The sequence below is a fragment of the Myotis yumanensis genome, unplaced genomic scaffold (genome assembly GCF_028538775.1).
Source record: "Myotis yumanensis isolate MYYU_CA2020_CCGP unplaced genomic scaffold, mMyoYum1.0.hap1 SCAF_10, whole genome shotgun sequence".
Taxonomy (NCBI): domain Eukaryota; kingdom Metazoa; phylum Chordata; class Mammalia; order Chiroptera; family Vespertilionidae; genus Myotis; species Myotis yumanensis.
This window is the reverse complement of record NW_027223761.1, coordinates 63102917-63116436: the sequence shown is the minus strand read 5'-3', so window position 1 is coordinate 63116436 and position 13520 is coordinate 63102917. Positions and strand designations below refer to the sequence as shown.

Here is a 13520-nt window from a genome sequence, read left to right as displayed (position 1 = left end):
GATGGCCATTCTGACAGGTGTGAGATGGTACCTCATTGTTGTTTTGATTTGCATCTCTCGGATGATTAGTGACTTTGAGCATGTTTTCATATGTCTCTTGGCTTTCTGAATGTCCTCTTTTGAAAGGTGTCTATTTAGATCCTTGGCCCATTTTTTGATTGGATTGTTTATCTTCTTTTTGTTAAGTTGTATGAGTTCCCTATAAATTTTGGAGATTAAGCCCTTATCAGATATGACGTTGGCAAATATGTTTTCCCACGAGGTGGGTTTTCTTGTTGTTTTGTTGATGGTTTCTTTTGCTGTGCAGAAGCTTTTTATTTTGATGTAGTCCCATTTGTTCAGTTTCTCTTTAGTTTCAACTGCCCTAGGAGCTGTATCAGTGAAGAAATTGTTTTGGCATATGTCTGAGATTTTGCTGCCTTTGTATTCTTCTAGAATTTTTATGGTTTCCTGTCGTACATTTAAGTCCTTTATCCATTTTGAGTTTATTCTTGTGTATGGTGTAAGTTGGTGGTCTAGTTTCATTTTCTTGCATATATCTGTCCAATTTTCCCAACACCATTTATTGAAGAGACTATCTTGGCTCCATTGTATGTTCATGCCTCCTTTGTCAAAAATTAATTGAGCATATTGGTTCGGGCTAATTTCTGGACTCTCTATTCTATTCCACTGATCTATATGTCTGTTCTTGTGCCAGTACCAGGCAGTTTTGAGAACAGTGGCTTTGTAATACAGCTTGATATCTGGCATTGAGATCCCACCTACTTTGTTTTTTCTCAGGATCGCTGCAGCTATTCGGGGTCTTTTTTTATTCCAGATGAATTTTTGGAGAGTTCGTTCTAGATCCTTGAAGAAGGCCATTGGTATTTTAATGGGAAGTGCGTTGAATGTATAGATTGTTTTGGGTAATATGGACATTTTAATGATGTTGATTCTACCAATCCAAGAACATGGTATGTTCTTCCATCTGTTTATGTCTTCCTCTATCTCTTTTTTCAACGTCCTATAGTTTTCTGAGTAGAGGTCTTTTACCTCTTTAGTTAAGTTTATTCCTAGGTATCTTAATTTTTGGGGTGCGATGGTAAATGGGATTGTTTTTATAATCTCTCTTTCTGAAAGTTCACTATTGGTATATAGAAATGCCTCGGATTTCTTGGGGTTAATTTTGTATCCTGCTACATTGCCAAATTCATGTATTAAGTCTAGTAGTTTTTTGATGGAGTCTCTAGGGTTCTGTATGTATAATATCATGTCATCTGCAAATAAGGACAGTTTTACTTCCTCTTTTCCAATTTGGATGCCTTTTATTTCTTCTTCTTGTCTAATTGCAATGGCTAATACTTCCAGGACTATGTTGAACAGGAGTGGAGAGAGTGGACATCCCTGTCTTGTTCCTGTTCTTAGGGGAAATGGTGTTAGTTTTTGTCCATTGAGTATGATGTTGGCTGTGGGCCTGTCATATATGGCTTTTATTATGTTGAGGTATGATCCTTCTATTCCCACCTTGCTGAGAGTTTTTATCAAAAATGGGTGTTGGATTTTGTCAAATGCTTTTTCTGCATCAATTGATATGACCATGTGGTTTTTTTCTTTCAATTTGTTTATGTGATGTATCGCGTTTATTGATTTACGGATGTTGTACCATCCTTGCATCCCTGGGATAAATCCTACTTGGTCATGGTGTATGATCCTTCTGATGTACTGCTGGATCCGATTTGCTAAGATTTTGTTGAGGATTTTGGCATCTATGTTCATGAGGGATATTGGCCTGTAATTCTCTTTCATTGTGTTGTCTTTACCTGGTTTTGGTATTAGGGTGATGCTAGCTTCATAAAATGTGTTTGGAAGTGTTCCATCCTCTTGGACTTTTTGTAGTAATCTGAGGAGGATAGGTTTCAGTTCTTCCTTAAAAGTTTGGTAAAACTCCCCTGAGAAGCCGTCTGGTCCTGGGCTTTTGTTTGCTGGAAGCTTTTTGATGACTGCTTCAATTTCTTCCATCGTTATTGGCCTATTGAGATTTTTAGATTCTTCCTGATTGAGTTTTGGAATGTTGTATTTTTCTAGGAATTTGTCCATTTCCTCCAGGTTGTCTAGTTTGTTGGAGTAGAGTTGTCCGTAGTATTGTTTAACAATCATTTGTATTTCTTTGGGGTCTGTTGTTATTTCGCCTCTATCATTTCTGATTTGGTTTATTTGGGACCTCTCTCTTTGCTTCTTGGTGAGCCTGGCTAGGGGTTTGTCAATCTTGTTTATCCTTTCAAAGAACCAGCTCTTGGTTTCATTGATTTTCTGTATTGTTTTTTTGGTCTCTATTTCATTGATTTCTGCTCTAATCTTTATTATCTCCTGCCTTCTGCTCACTCTGGGGTTTTCTTGTTGCTCTCTTTCTAATTCTTTGAGTTGTAGAGTTAGATGATTAACTACCATTTTTTCTTGTTTTTTGAGGTAGGCCTGTAGAGCTATAAACTTCCCTCTCAGGACTGCTTTCATTGTGTCCCAGAGGTTTTGGATTGTTGTGTTTTCATTGTCATTAGTGTCCAGGATGTTTTTAATTTCTTCTTTGATGTCATCGGTAACCCAATCAATATTTAATAACATGCTATTCAGCTTCCAAGTGTTTGAGTATTTTGGGTTGTTTTTATTGTGGTTTATTTCTAACATTATGCCATCGTGGTCTGAGAAGATGCTTTTTATGATTTCAATCTTCTTGAATTTGTGGAGACTTTGCTTGTGACCCAATATGTGGTCTATTTTTGAATATGTCCCATGAGCACCTGAGAGGAATGTATATTCCGCAGCTGTGGGGTGAAGTGTTCTGAAGATGTCAATTAAGTCCATCTGATCTAGTGAGTCATTTAGGATTGCTGTTTCTTTGCTGAGTTTTTGTCTAGCGGATTTATCCAGTGATGTTAGTGGTGTATTAAAGTCCCCTACTATGATTGTATTGTTGTCGATCTCTCCCCTGATACCTTCCAGGAGTTTTCTTATGTATGTGGGTGCTCCTGCATTGGGTGCATATATGTTTATCAGGGTTATATCCTCTTGTTGTATTGATCCCTTTAGTATTATGAAGTGGCCTTCCTTATCTCTGGTTATGGCCTTCACTTTGAGGTCTATTTTGTCGGATATAAGTATTGCTACCCCAGCTTTTTTTTCATTTCCATTTGCCTGAAAGATATTTTTCCATCCCTTCACTTTCAGTCTGTGTGAGTCCCTTCTAATGAGGTGGGTCTCTTGTAGACAGCAAATGTATGGGTCATGTTTTTTTATCCATTCAGCCACTCGATATCTTTTGATTGGACCATTTAGTCCATTTACATTTAAAGTTATTATTGAAAGGTACTTGTTTGTAGCCATTTCTATTTTTTTGTGGCTGCTTTCTTTCTGGGCTTTTTATTTCTTCTTTTTACACCAGTCCCTTTAGCATTTCTTGCATTGCTGGCTTGGTGGTGATGAACTCCCTTAGCCTTTTTTTGTCTGTGAAGCTTCTTATTTCCCCTTCAATTTTGAATGATAGCCTTGCTGGGTAGAGTATTCTTGGATTCAGTCCTTTGCTTTGCATCACTTTGTAGATTTCCGTCCATTCTTTTCTGGCCTGATGTGTTTCTGTTGAGAAATCGTTTGATAATCTGATGGGGGACCCTTTGTAGGTAACTCTCTGTTTCTCTCTTGCAGCCTTTAAGATTCTCTCTTTGTCTTGTACATTTGCCATCGTTATTATGACGTGTCTTGGTGTCGGTCTTTTGGGGTTCATCTTGCCTGGGACTCTCTGTATTTGTGTAACTTTTTTCTTCCCCATATCTGGGAAGTTTTCTGTCATTATTTCTTCAAATAGATTTTCTAATCCTTGCTGCTCTTCTTGTCCTTCTTGCAGCCCTATTATGCGTATGTTACTTCGTTTCATGTTGTCCTGAAGCTCCCTTAGGCTCTCCTCCTGTTTTTTAATTCTTTTCTCCAGTTGCTGTTCAGATTGAGCTTGTTTCTCTGCCTTATCTTCTAACTCACTAATTCGGTCTTCTGCTTCTTCTAGTCTGCTGTTGAAACTTTCCATGGTGTTTTTGATTGTAGCTATATCACTTTTCATTTCTTCCTGATTCTTGCATAGGTTGTTGATTTTCTCATCCATCCGGTGAATGAATTGTACAACCATCATTCTGAATTCTTTTTCTGTCATGTTGCACGCTTCAGCTTCATTAATTTCCTTTCTTGGTGATTCTTCATTGTCTTTCCTCTGGGTATTGTGTCGTCTCTTCATTCTGATTATCTCCTGATGGTTCAAAGGTTGAGTTGCGTGGGCCTGGGCCGTGCGCAGTGGGAGGCTCCCACCACCCTAGTGTCACTGAAGAGCTCTGACACTAAGATGTGTGGTTGTTGTTGGTTGGTGGGAACCAGGCTCGCTCTGTGTCAGTGTTGCCAACACTCAATGTGGCCTCGCGCGTGCCCTTAGAATTAGGGACCCTGCCTGCACTGTGCTGAAATGGAGGCCCCCCTGACGCGTGTTTAGCACCAGAGCAGAGCCCCCTAGCTTGCGCCAGGAGTCAGAGTTCCCCAAGAGTTCAGTATCAGAGTCTCTGTTGCTTCGCGCAACCTCACCTTGAGAATCAGGGTCCCTGTGTGCCCTTGCACCAGGAATTGGATTCACTGGCTCTTAGTATGAATGCACAGGAAATCAGGATCTCAGGCGCAGGTGATAAGAAACACAGTCAAGTCACTGGTGCTTGGTGCTGCCTCCTGCCCTGAGAAACGGGGTTTCTGGGCCTGTGCTAGGCGGACAAACTCCCGTTCGCGCGATTGCTCCCAGCCCAGGGCTCTGATGCCAGCAGTGCGCGCAGGATTAGTTCCTGGTGCTGTGCGCGTTTTTGCTCCCAGCCCAGGGCTCTGATGCCAGCAGTGTGCACAGGATTAGTTCCTGGTGCTGTGCGCGTTTTTGCTCCCAGCCCAGGGCTCTGATGCCAGCAGTGCGCACAGGATTAGTTCCTGGTGCTGTGCGCGTTTTTGCTCCCAGCCCAGGGCTCTGATGCCAGCAGTGCGCACAGGATTAGTTCCTGGTGCTGTGCGCGTTTTTGCTCCCAGCCCAGGGCTCTGATGCCAGCAGTGCGCACAGGATTAGTTCCTGGTGCTGTGCGCGTTTTTGCTCCCAGCCCAGGGCTCTGAAGCCCGAAGTGCGCATAGGATCAGTTCTAAGGTGCTCGCGCACTTTCAGGCCAAAGTTTCTGCAGCGCTGAGGCCCCGGCAAGGGGTAGGTCTATCAGTTAGTTACTCTGGCACTGCCCGCGATCCTGGGGGAAGGGGGGATGGGCTCTGCTACTCACGGATCTGCAGCAGGGATCTCCGAACTTTCCGTGTCTGCAGGTCTGTAGCTGTGGTCACAGGTCTCTGTCCCCAGTGGCTGCAGGGTCCTGGTATGCGTCTGAGATCAGACTGGGTGGTGCTGAGGCCAGGATCCTAGTCTCAAGCAGCTCTGTTTCCCAAGATGGCGTGGTCGCTGTGCCTCTGCTGGCCGCCCAGGAGTGTCCGCCCCTCCGTGGAGGGGCGCAGGCCTCCTCTGGGCTCCCGCAGTCGCGCCGCCCGCAAGTCGCCGCCTCCGGGTTAGTAGCCGCTGGGTTAGTAGCCGATCTCTGGATGCCGGTAGGTAACCGCTTCCCAAGATGGCGTGGTCTCGCCGCTGCGCTGGCGCCCAGGGGGAAGTTTCAGCCTCAATCTCTAACCATCCGCATTTTTCAGGAGTTCTCTGTCTTTCCTGGCTGCAGACTGTCTCTCAGCTGAACCTCCCCAGCTTGATCGGGCTGGTTGTTACCCGTTTCAGCTGCTCGCCCCTATCTGCTCCGGGACGAAGGACCAACACGTCCGTCTAAGCCTCCGCCATTTTTTTCTCTCTCCCTAAGTGTTTATTTTAAAAATATTTTTAGTGGACTTAATATATTTTCTAATAATGTAGAAAACTGTTATATTATGGAGAATCAAAAATAGTACCTATTATAGGGCAAATATTAAAACTTTTATATTATGTGAATGGGTATTTTTGGTTTAGGTGAGATTTACATTAATTCAAAAAGTGCTACAAATCAAATATCTTAGACAAAATGATGAACTCTAAAGAATAATTAGCAGCTCTACTGAAGCAAGGGCCCTGCTGCCAACGGTTTGTAAAATTAGTTTGAATAAAATGTTCATGAAACACAATACTTCTAAATCAATAGTTCTTTATATTTGTGTCTAATGAAACTAATATATTAATATGTTAAATTCTGTATAATTAAACATTTGACTATTTCGTCTACATCCCCAGAAATTTAGGTATTCATTTTGGTCAGAACATGTTTGTATCTTTTCATGGGAAAAATGGGGGTTTGCCTATGGTCCAATTAGCTTAAGAAAGTCTCGGTTTACATCTGTTATCTCAATTTTAATTATTGATAGTGTTCCATCTCATTCTCGGCAGTGTCCTGTTTGGGTGACTAATTTTATGGTCACCCCCATAAAAGGTGGTTCATTGACTGAAGTAAATTATGCAAGGGGAGAAATATTCGTAAGATTTCAGGAAAACTGGGCTTCAGGATGGCAACACGGGACCTTGGGAAAGTGATGGGAAAACAACAAAACTGAGCACAGAATGACAAGACAGAGATAACTAATTGCTCATATTTCTGACTATTTCCCATTCTGATCTCTGAGGATGGGGCTGTTTAGCTCTGAGTTAAACTCAGCCCTACAATGGAACCAGTTCTGCCCTTACGAGGAAGAAGAAAACTGAAGTCAATTAATACAGCTTTGCACTAAGGAGGTCTTGCTGGCGACGCTGCTCTGATGTTACTTTAGGCCACACCCCTAATGACATCCTTCCCTTTCATCCCAGTTCTGAATTTTCTCTGAAGCTCTCTTCTTCTTGTAACTATTTCTTACGGTTTGTCTTGTTTCTGACTGGAACCCGAGTCTCTCTTCTAAATGAACCCCAGGTTATCCGTGACTATGTGTTTCATCATTTTACTTTGCTCATTTTTAATCACTTTTCCATTATAACAGTAGGACGATTAAAACAAATGCAATCATGGAATGGAAGCTACCTCAAGAGATAGCACCCTTCCTCAAAGTGGAAAGCACTATTTGAGACCACTTCCCCTTTTCCTTCTCCAATTACTCTTTCTGTGTCCTAAATATTGTAAAGTCCTTTCTCCTTTTCCACTTATAAACTTTCTACTCATTCTTTGAGAATCTCCTCTCTGAAGCTTTTGCCTACTCCCTCAGATAGATTTAATTTTTTCCTTTTTCTATTTGCTAGCAATGGGTGGTACTTCTCTTAAGTCACTTTTCTGTTGGGTAATTATTTTATTATGGATCAGGCTGCACCACATTCAAGGGCAGCAGGGACAGAAGTAAGCAGGTACTTAACACTAAAAAACATACTGGCACTAATACACTCTTTTCCAGAAGGTAACACCAACCATTGATAGAACATTAGCTGTGTTTAGGGGGTATACTGAATATATATTTTAAGTTATATTTAAACTGTGTTTTAGAAAATTTATAGCTACCACATCAAACTTGGAATTGCAGAAACATTGCTTAGGAAATAGCTAAGTGAAATAAATACTATATTAATAAAAAACGTTTTCAGGAGTGACTCCCCTCCCTGATATTCTCTATTAACTCATCCTGCTTACCTTTTTCCACAGCATCTTTTATCCTCTGGCATATTTATTTATTGCTCCTCCTCCCCTCTGCCCCTCTACCCCGAATGCAGGCACCACAAGGCCAGGGATTTGGTCCATTTGGTTTGCTGCTATACTCCAGGACTTAAAACAGTACCTGGTAAGTATAAGGGCTCAACATACAGTTACATAAGGAGAATAGGGAGGGGTTGATGGGGAGTGAGAGGGATGGAGATTAATGTTCTGAATTCACAGACTCAGCTTTTGGTCTGGAAGGGGCTTTAGTGCTCTCATTTTTGGAGGCTGATGCCCAGAATAGGTTGGTGACTTACTCAAGGTCATGCAGGCAATAAATGCAGTGCCAAGACTCCACCTCATATTACACTTAATGTGTGTGCAATATATATACACACATATGTATAGATATGTGTATATGTATGTGTATATATATATATATATATACATATATATATATATATTTTAAAATATATTTTATTGATTTTTTTTCCAGAGAGTGGAAGGGAGAGGGATAGAGACATAGAATTGTCCATAATAAGAGAGGAACATCTTTTATTCGCTGCTTCCCGCACACCCCCCACAGGGGATTAAGCCCGCAACCTGGGCACATGCCCTGACTGGGAATCAAACCAGTGGCCTCTTGGTTCCTGGCTTGATGCTCAAACTCTGAGCTACACCGGCCAAGCCATAACATATATTTATAAGCAATATAGACAAATAGAGGTTTATTACTTATCATAACAGACCTTAATAAGCTGGGAATCTATACAGTTAATGGGATAGTATTGGTTGCTTCATTCAGACAACAATAATCAAGATAGAAAAAGCAAAGAAAGAACAAAGATGAATGAGAAAACTCAAATTTCCTGACCCACATTTGTATAGGGTACATATCAGTATACTGTTGATGAAAACATCAACATTACCTCCAAGGACCATGCCGGCCTGACAGCACTTTCTAAGGCGACATGCTGGGCAGTTTTTCCTGCGGATTTTATCAACGATGCAGTCATTTCTTCCAGCACATAAATAATTATGCTGTCCTAAAATAGAAAAAGGTAAAAATTATTTACAATGTCTAAAGAGCAATGGAAACTTTCTGCAATGACAACTGGAAAAGAAGATAAGTACACATCAGCAAGTGCATGGCTGTCTCAGCCAGCCTCTTGCTTAGCATCACTGAACATGCCTGCTCCGGACTTTACCTGTGCCTGCAGGAGCCTCACTGAGGTGAGCACAGCTTAGAAATACATTTCATGGCTCTTTAAAAATCTTTTCTTCAAGATTTGTGTATCATCAGAATGCCATTAGACCTGGCATTTCAAGTTGCTGATAAGCATTAGTTATATAAAACAACCAAACTCTAGTAAACTCCCCCACCCCCATTTTTTTCCCTAAGATCTAAACATTCAAGGACACAGATTCAGACTAAAAAAATAAATAAGTCTTTAGACTAATTTTGTATAAACCTATGTTTAATTCTATTGAAAAATCCTAGAGCTAGCTCACTTTTAAAGGGTCTAATGATTATGAATAGCGTGTAAAGAATGTCACTAATTGTAATGACTTGGTCACCTGATTTATTTTGGCCAAAGTTTAGAAAACAAGGTGAATAGAAATAATGATAAAGGGAGAACAATTTAAAACAATGAGAAGTACTCAATGAAGGAGAGGACAGAAAAATTATAGAAGAAATATGGATACGTGACCCTGGGATCCTTTTATGTCAGGGAAACTATTTTAACCTCCAAAAGGTCCACAATATGAATTTAATATCCAACAATGATGATTTTCTAAATCAAGAACATGTGTTCTATTTAATGAGGCATGGAACAATCTAATTTAGATTGAACAAAAATGAAAAAAAAAAACTTGTTAGCTTAGACATGTAAATATTAACTAACTGGAAAATTTACTTCTTTGCCACTCCTTATTTTCTGACAAATTCCTATAAAACAGACGTGAGTATTTTAATAACATCAGCTTACTTACACTTCTTAAATGTGAAAAATAAATTTTTAATATTAAGGGATTTTCCTATAGTATTTTATATTAGTTGACATTAAAATCAGATTCACTTTTCTGGCCGAAGTTTGTAGTAAAAGAACATGGAGGTACCTTAAACGTGTGCTTAATCAAGAGAGGGACAGGATATGCTCAAATGGCAAAATGCAAAAGGACACGTCTGTAAGACAGCCAATAACAAAATGGTTCTGGGTATGGGCATTTTTGGCAAAGAACAAGTGGTCTTTTCTTAAAAAGATATTCTTCCACGAAATTATGTTCACATATTACACACATACTATTTTATTCTCTATATTAGGAATCCTGAGCTGTGCTGAGAGACTTAAAGAGGCTGACAACTCCAGAACTACAAATTTTTAAGGGAACTTACAGACAGAAGCAGTTTTGGGCAACAGCAAGATGGTACATCTCGCTGAAAAGCCCATGGGGCTTGTTGTAAAGAGCCAAGTGGCACGTGCTAACACAGGTGTTTGAGCCACATATTACGTACTTATTAAGAGCTGAATAAACCAAAGCAGTAAAGGACTTAATGGCCTCACTTACCAATGTAAGAATAATCCCTTTAGGTGATACAGACCCACCCCTTCCAGGGTGAACTGGCAGTTGGCTTGCTTTATAAGATGGCTTGGGTCATGTTAAGTACCAAGAATTCTTTCCCTCCCTCCCTCCCTCCCTCCCTCCCTCCCTCCCTCCCTTCCTTCTTTCATCTATCTATTATCTATGTATCTATGTATCTATGTATCTATGTATCTATCTATCTGTCATTCATCTAAACTGGTTTCTCACCAGAGGAGAGAACAGAAAATAGGAAAACAATAATTTCCATCATATATAAAGAACAAACTTAAACAAACAATGCTCATGGGTGTAATTATTGTTTGAAAGCATACTGTCCTATTCTCTGCCCCTAAGTCACACATACCCAGAAAAAGATCCTGAAATCTCGACAGCTGGAATGCTGCAGACTTGTCTCATTTCTGCTTCTTAAATGATTTTTAACAGTACCTCCTTTCCAATGCCTCAGAGAAAGAGTGCACCTTTACCAGGGCTCTTAGTTTCTGTACTCGAAACCATTCTTTCCTGCCTGCTTTCAAATCTTCCCCATCAATTTCCCCTATTCTCTTTGAAAATATTTCTGTCTCTCCCTGTGCAGTGATATCCTGAAGTTTTTCATTCCAAAAATTCCAGCAGAGAGAGAGAGAGAGAGACAGTGAGAGACAGAAAAAGGAGTTCTGTCTCATTCTAAATTCTCCCGGACTCTATCCCTCTCTTTGTCATCTAAGTTGTTGAAAAAGTCATCTTCATTTGACTTTCTAATTACCCAACCTTCTTTACTCCTCTGCATACTGTAATTTGGTTTATAAAGTGGCCACTCTTCACTGTCCTTAAAACATGGCTTAACATCATCAAAGATTTCTTCATTCCTAAATACTGTGGATTTTTTTCTTGACATTCCATATAACTTGCCACTGGCAGTTTCTCTCCCCCACCTGACCCTTCCTTTTTGGAGGGTTGAGGGGAAGGGCAGGACTCTTATGACTCTTCATCTGTCTTTCCAACAGTCCCTTCTAAGTTCCCTTTGCCAATCCTCTTCCTTTGCCTCTCCTTTATATGTTGTATTCTACTCTATACACTATGTGGGTAGTTTCATCATCTTCTCATGGCTCTAAAGTCTCATCCTGAGCTCTGACCATCTCTCTGCAGGTAGGTCAAATTCAGTATATACAAAAAAGATTGTAGCAATGACCTGGTTACATTTTTTATTTAATAAATTGTATCAGAAGCATTTTGTACCCAATTAAGGAAATTCAAAACAGAAAATTATCTACAATCTTATTAGCATGCCACTATTTTCTTTTTCATGTTTCCTTCCAATCTATCTGTACAGGGTACATAATCCTATTTTTTAATAATTTATAAGTGAATGTACAGTTTCACAAAATCCCATTCATTCAACAAGTATTTATTGTTTGTCAAATATGTCCCAACACTGTTTTTTTTTAAAATAATCCCTTTCATCTACTTGAAACGCCATTACAATTGCTGATACTGCCTATTGAAAATGCCCCGAAGTAAAGAATACCATAGCAGCAATAAATGCTGCATCCAGATTGTCATGTCTAACATTTTCATCTAAAAGACGCCAGGGTGGAGAGCAGAGTGGTGCAGCTGAAGTGTGCTGGGCCCATAAAAGACGCCAGGGTGGCCCTAAGCGGTTTGGCTCAGTGGGTAGAGTGTTGGCCTGTGGACTGAAAGGTCCCAGGTTCGATTCCGGTCAAGGGCATGTACCTTGGTTGCAGGCACATCCCCAGAAGTGGGTGTGCAGGAAGCAGCTGATCAATGTGTCTCTCTCATCGATGTTTCTAACTCTCTATTCCTCTCTCTTCCTCTCTGTAAAAAATCAATAAAATATATTTTTTTAAAAATAAATAAAAGGAGCCAGGGTGTATGGTAACTGGGAACATGAGCCCCTTCCCATGCCCAACTCCTCCTTCACCCAGTGGAAATATAGTGAAGGCCACCTATAAGCGGACTGTGAGACCTTGGCAGTGACTCAGTCTAAGAAAGGCCAAAGAGGAACTGCTTCTAGATGTGAACTTGGATTGTAAATGGCCAGTGTTTTGATCTTACACAGCTTGCTCATGGGCAATCTGCCTCCCACCTTCTTACTGGCCCTGTTTTACTGTTTTCTGTACTCTATAAAACCTTGTCTTGGGAAAGTCTGGCTGGCAGCAAAACAATAGCACTGGCCAGCAGCCCCTAATGTCACCCATTAGCAGGCCAGATGAGACTTAGCCGGACAACTTCACTGACAGCAGCCAGTGCGGCATTAAACTTCACTGGTCGGCCACCACCAGACAGCACCTAAGTCCTAATCCCGAGGTTTTCTGGGACCTCAGCACTTTGCGTAAGACAGGGCTCCTTGGGGACATGGCTGGGACTAGAAATGGACAAGTTGAGCTTGGGTTACTTTGTTGTGCTAGAATTTGGTGTTATTGAGAGCTTATAAAATTGTCTGAGACACACTGACCAAAGATAAGACAATTTGAACATTAAAAATAATTTAGTTTAAGTGATTAAAACACACTGAGTATATAAAAAACCACAAGTACATATAATATGTAAGAAAAAAAAAGGAGAAACAGATTAAAAATGGTGGCAGAGTAGGAGGATGCTGCATGGTCATGCTCCCAGGAACAAGCTGGAATTACAACTGAAATACTAGAAGGCTTCCTAAATAATCAACAGAAAACTCATAGGAGAGAACCCTGATACCCAAGGACCGAAGGTGGAGCCGGCATAGAGACTGGTAGGAGGGTCAGAGACGTGACCCACAGAGGGGAACAGAAGTCCCAGAGAGATAACTCAGCCGGTGGTGGCGGTGGGGGGCGGGGGGGGGGGGGGGTAGGTGCCACTGAGAATTCTGGGATCTAATCCCGGAGCTGGGCTCCCCAGCAGAGAGCACCAAACTGAGGAAGGTACCCACATAACATCAAGCTGTGAAAAGCAGTGGGGTGCTGTCTGCCAGGGAGTGGCAGCTGAAAGTTCAGGAACCCTCTTAAAGGGCCAAGGCACAAACATTTCCTGTGGAGCCAACCACCTTGTGCTCTGGCAGAGGGAGGGTGAAATGGACTGGAGTTGTGAGAGCAGAAGCCAGCACTGGGGACTCGGGGGACAGAGCTCAGAAGGCAGACACCCCAAGTCTCCTCAGCTCAGTCATTCCCTCACACAGCCACATAGACATCTGCCTTGCCTGGGGGATAGACATCTGCCTTGCCTGGGGGGAAGACAGTTGACACACCCTATTGGAAAACACCTTGCCCTGAG

At 41.3% G+C, this 13520-nt stretch overlaps 1 protein-coding gene across 1 annotated transcript in view; it reads right to left on the bottom strand.

The window, feature by feature from the left end:
• Positions 1-13520, bottom strand: part of PGR (progesterone receptor) — an 84120-nt gene that overhangs the window by 40380 nt on the left and 30220 nt on the right. Inside the window, exon 3 of the mRNA XM_070425916.1 lies at positions 8594-8710. Coding sequence (XP_070282017.1) covers positions 8594-8710 — 117 coding nt within the window. The remainder of the gene's footprint in view (positions 1-8593; positions 8711-13520) is intronic.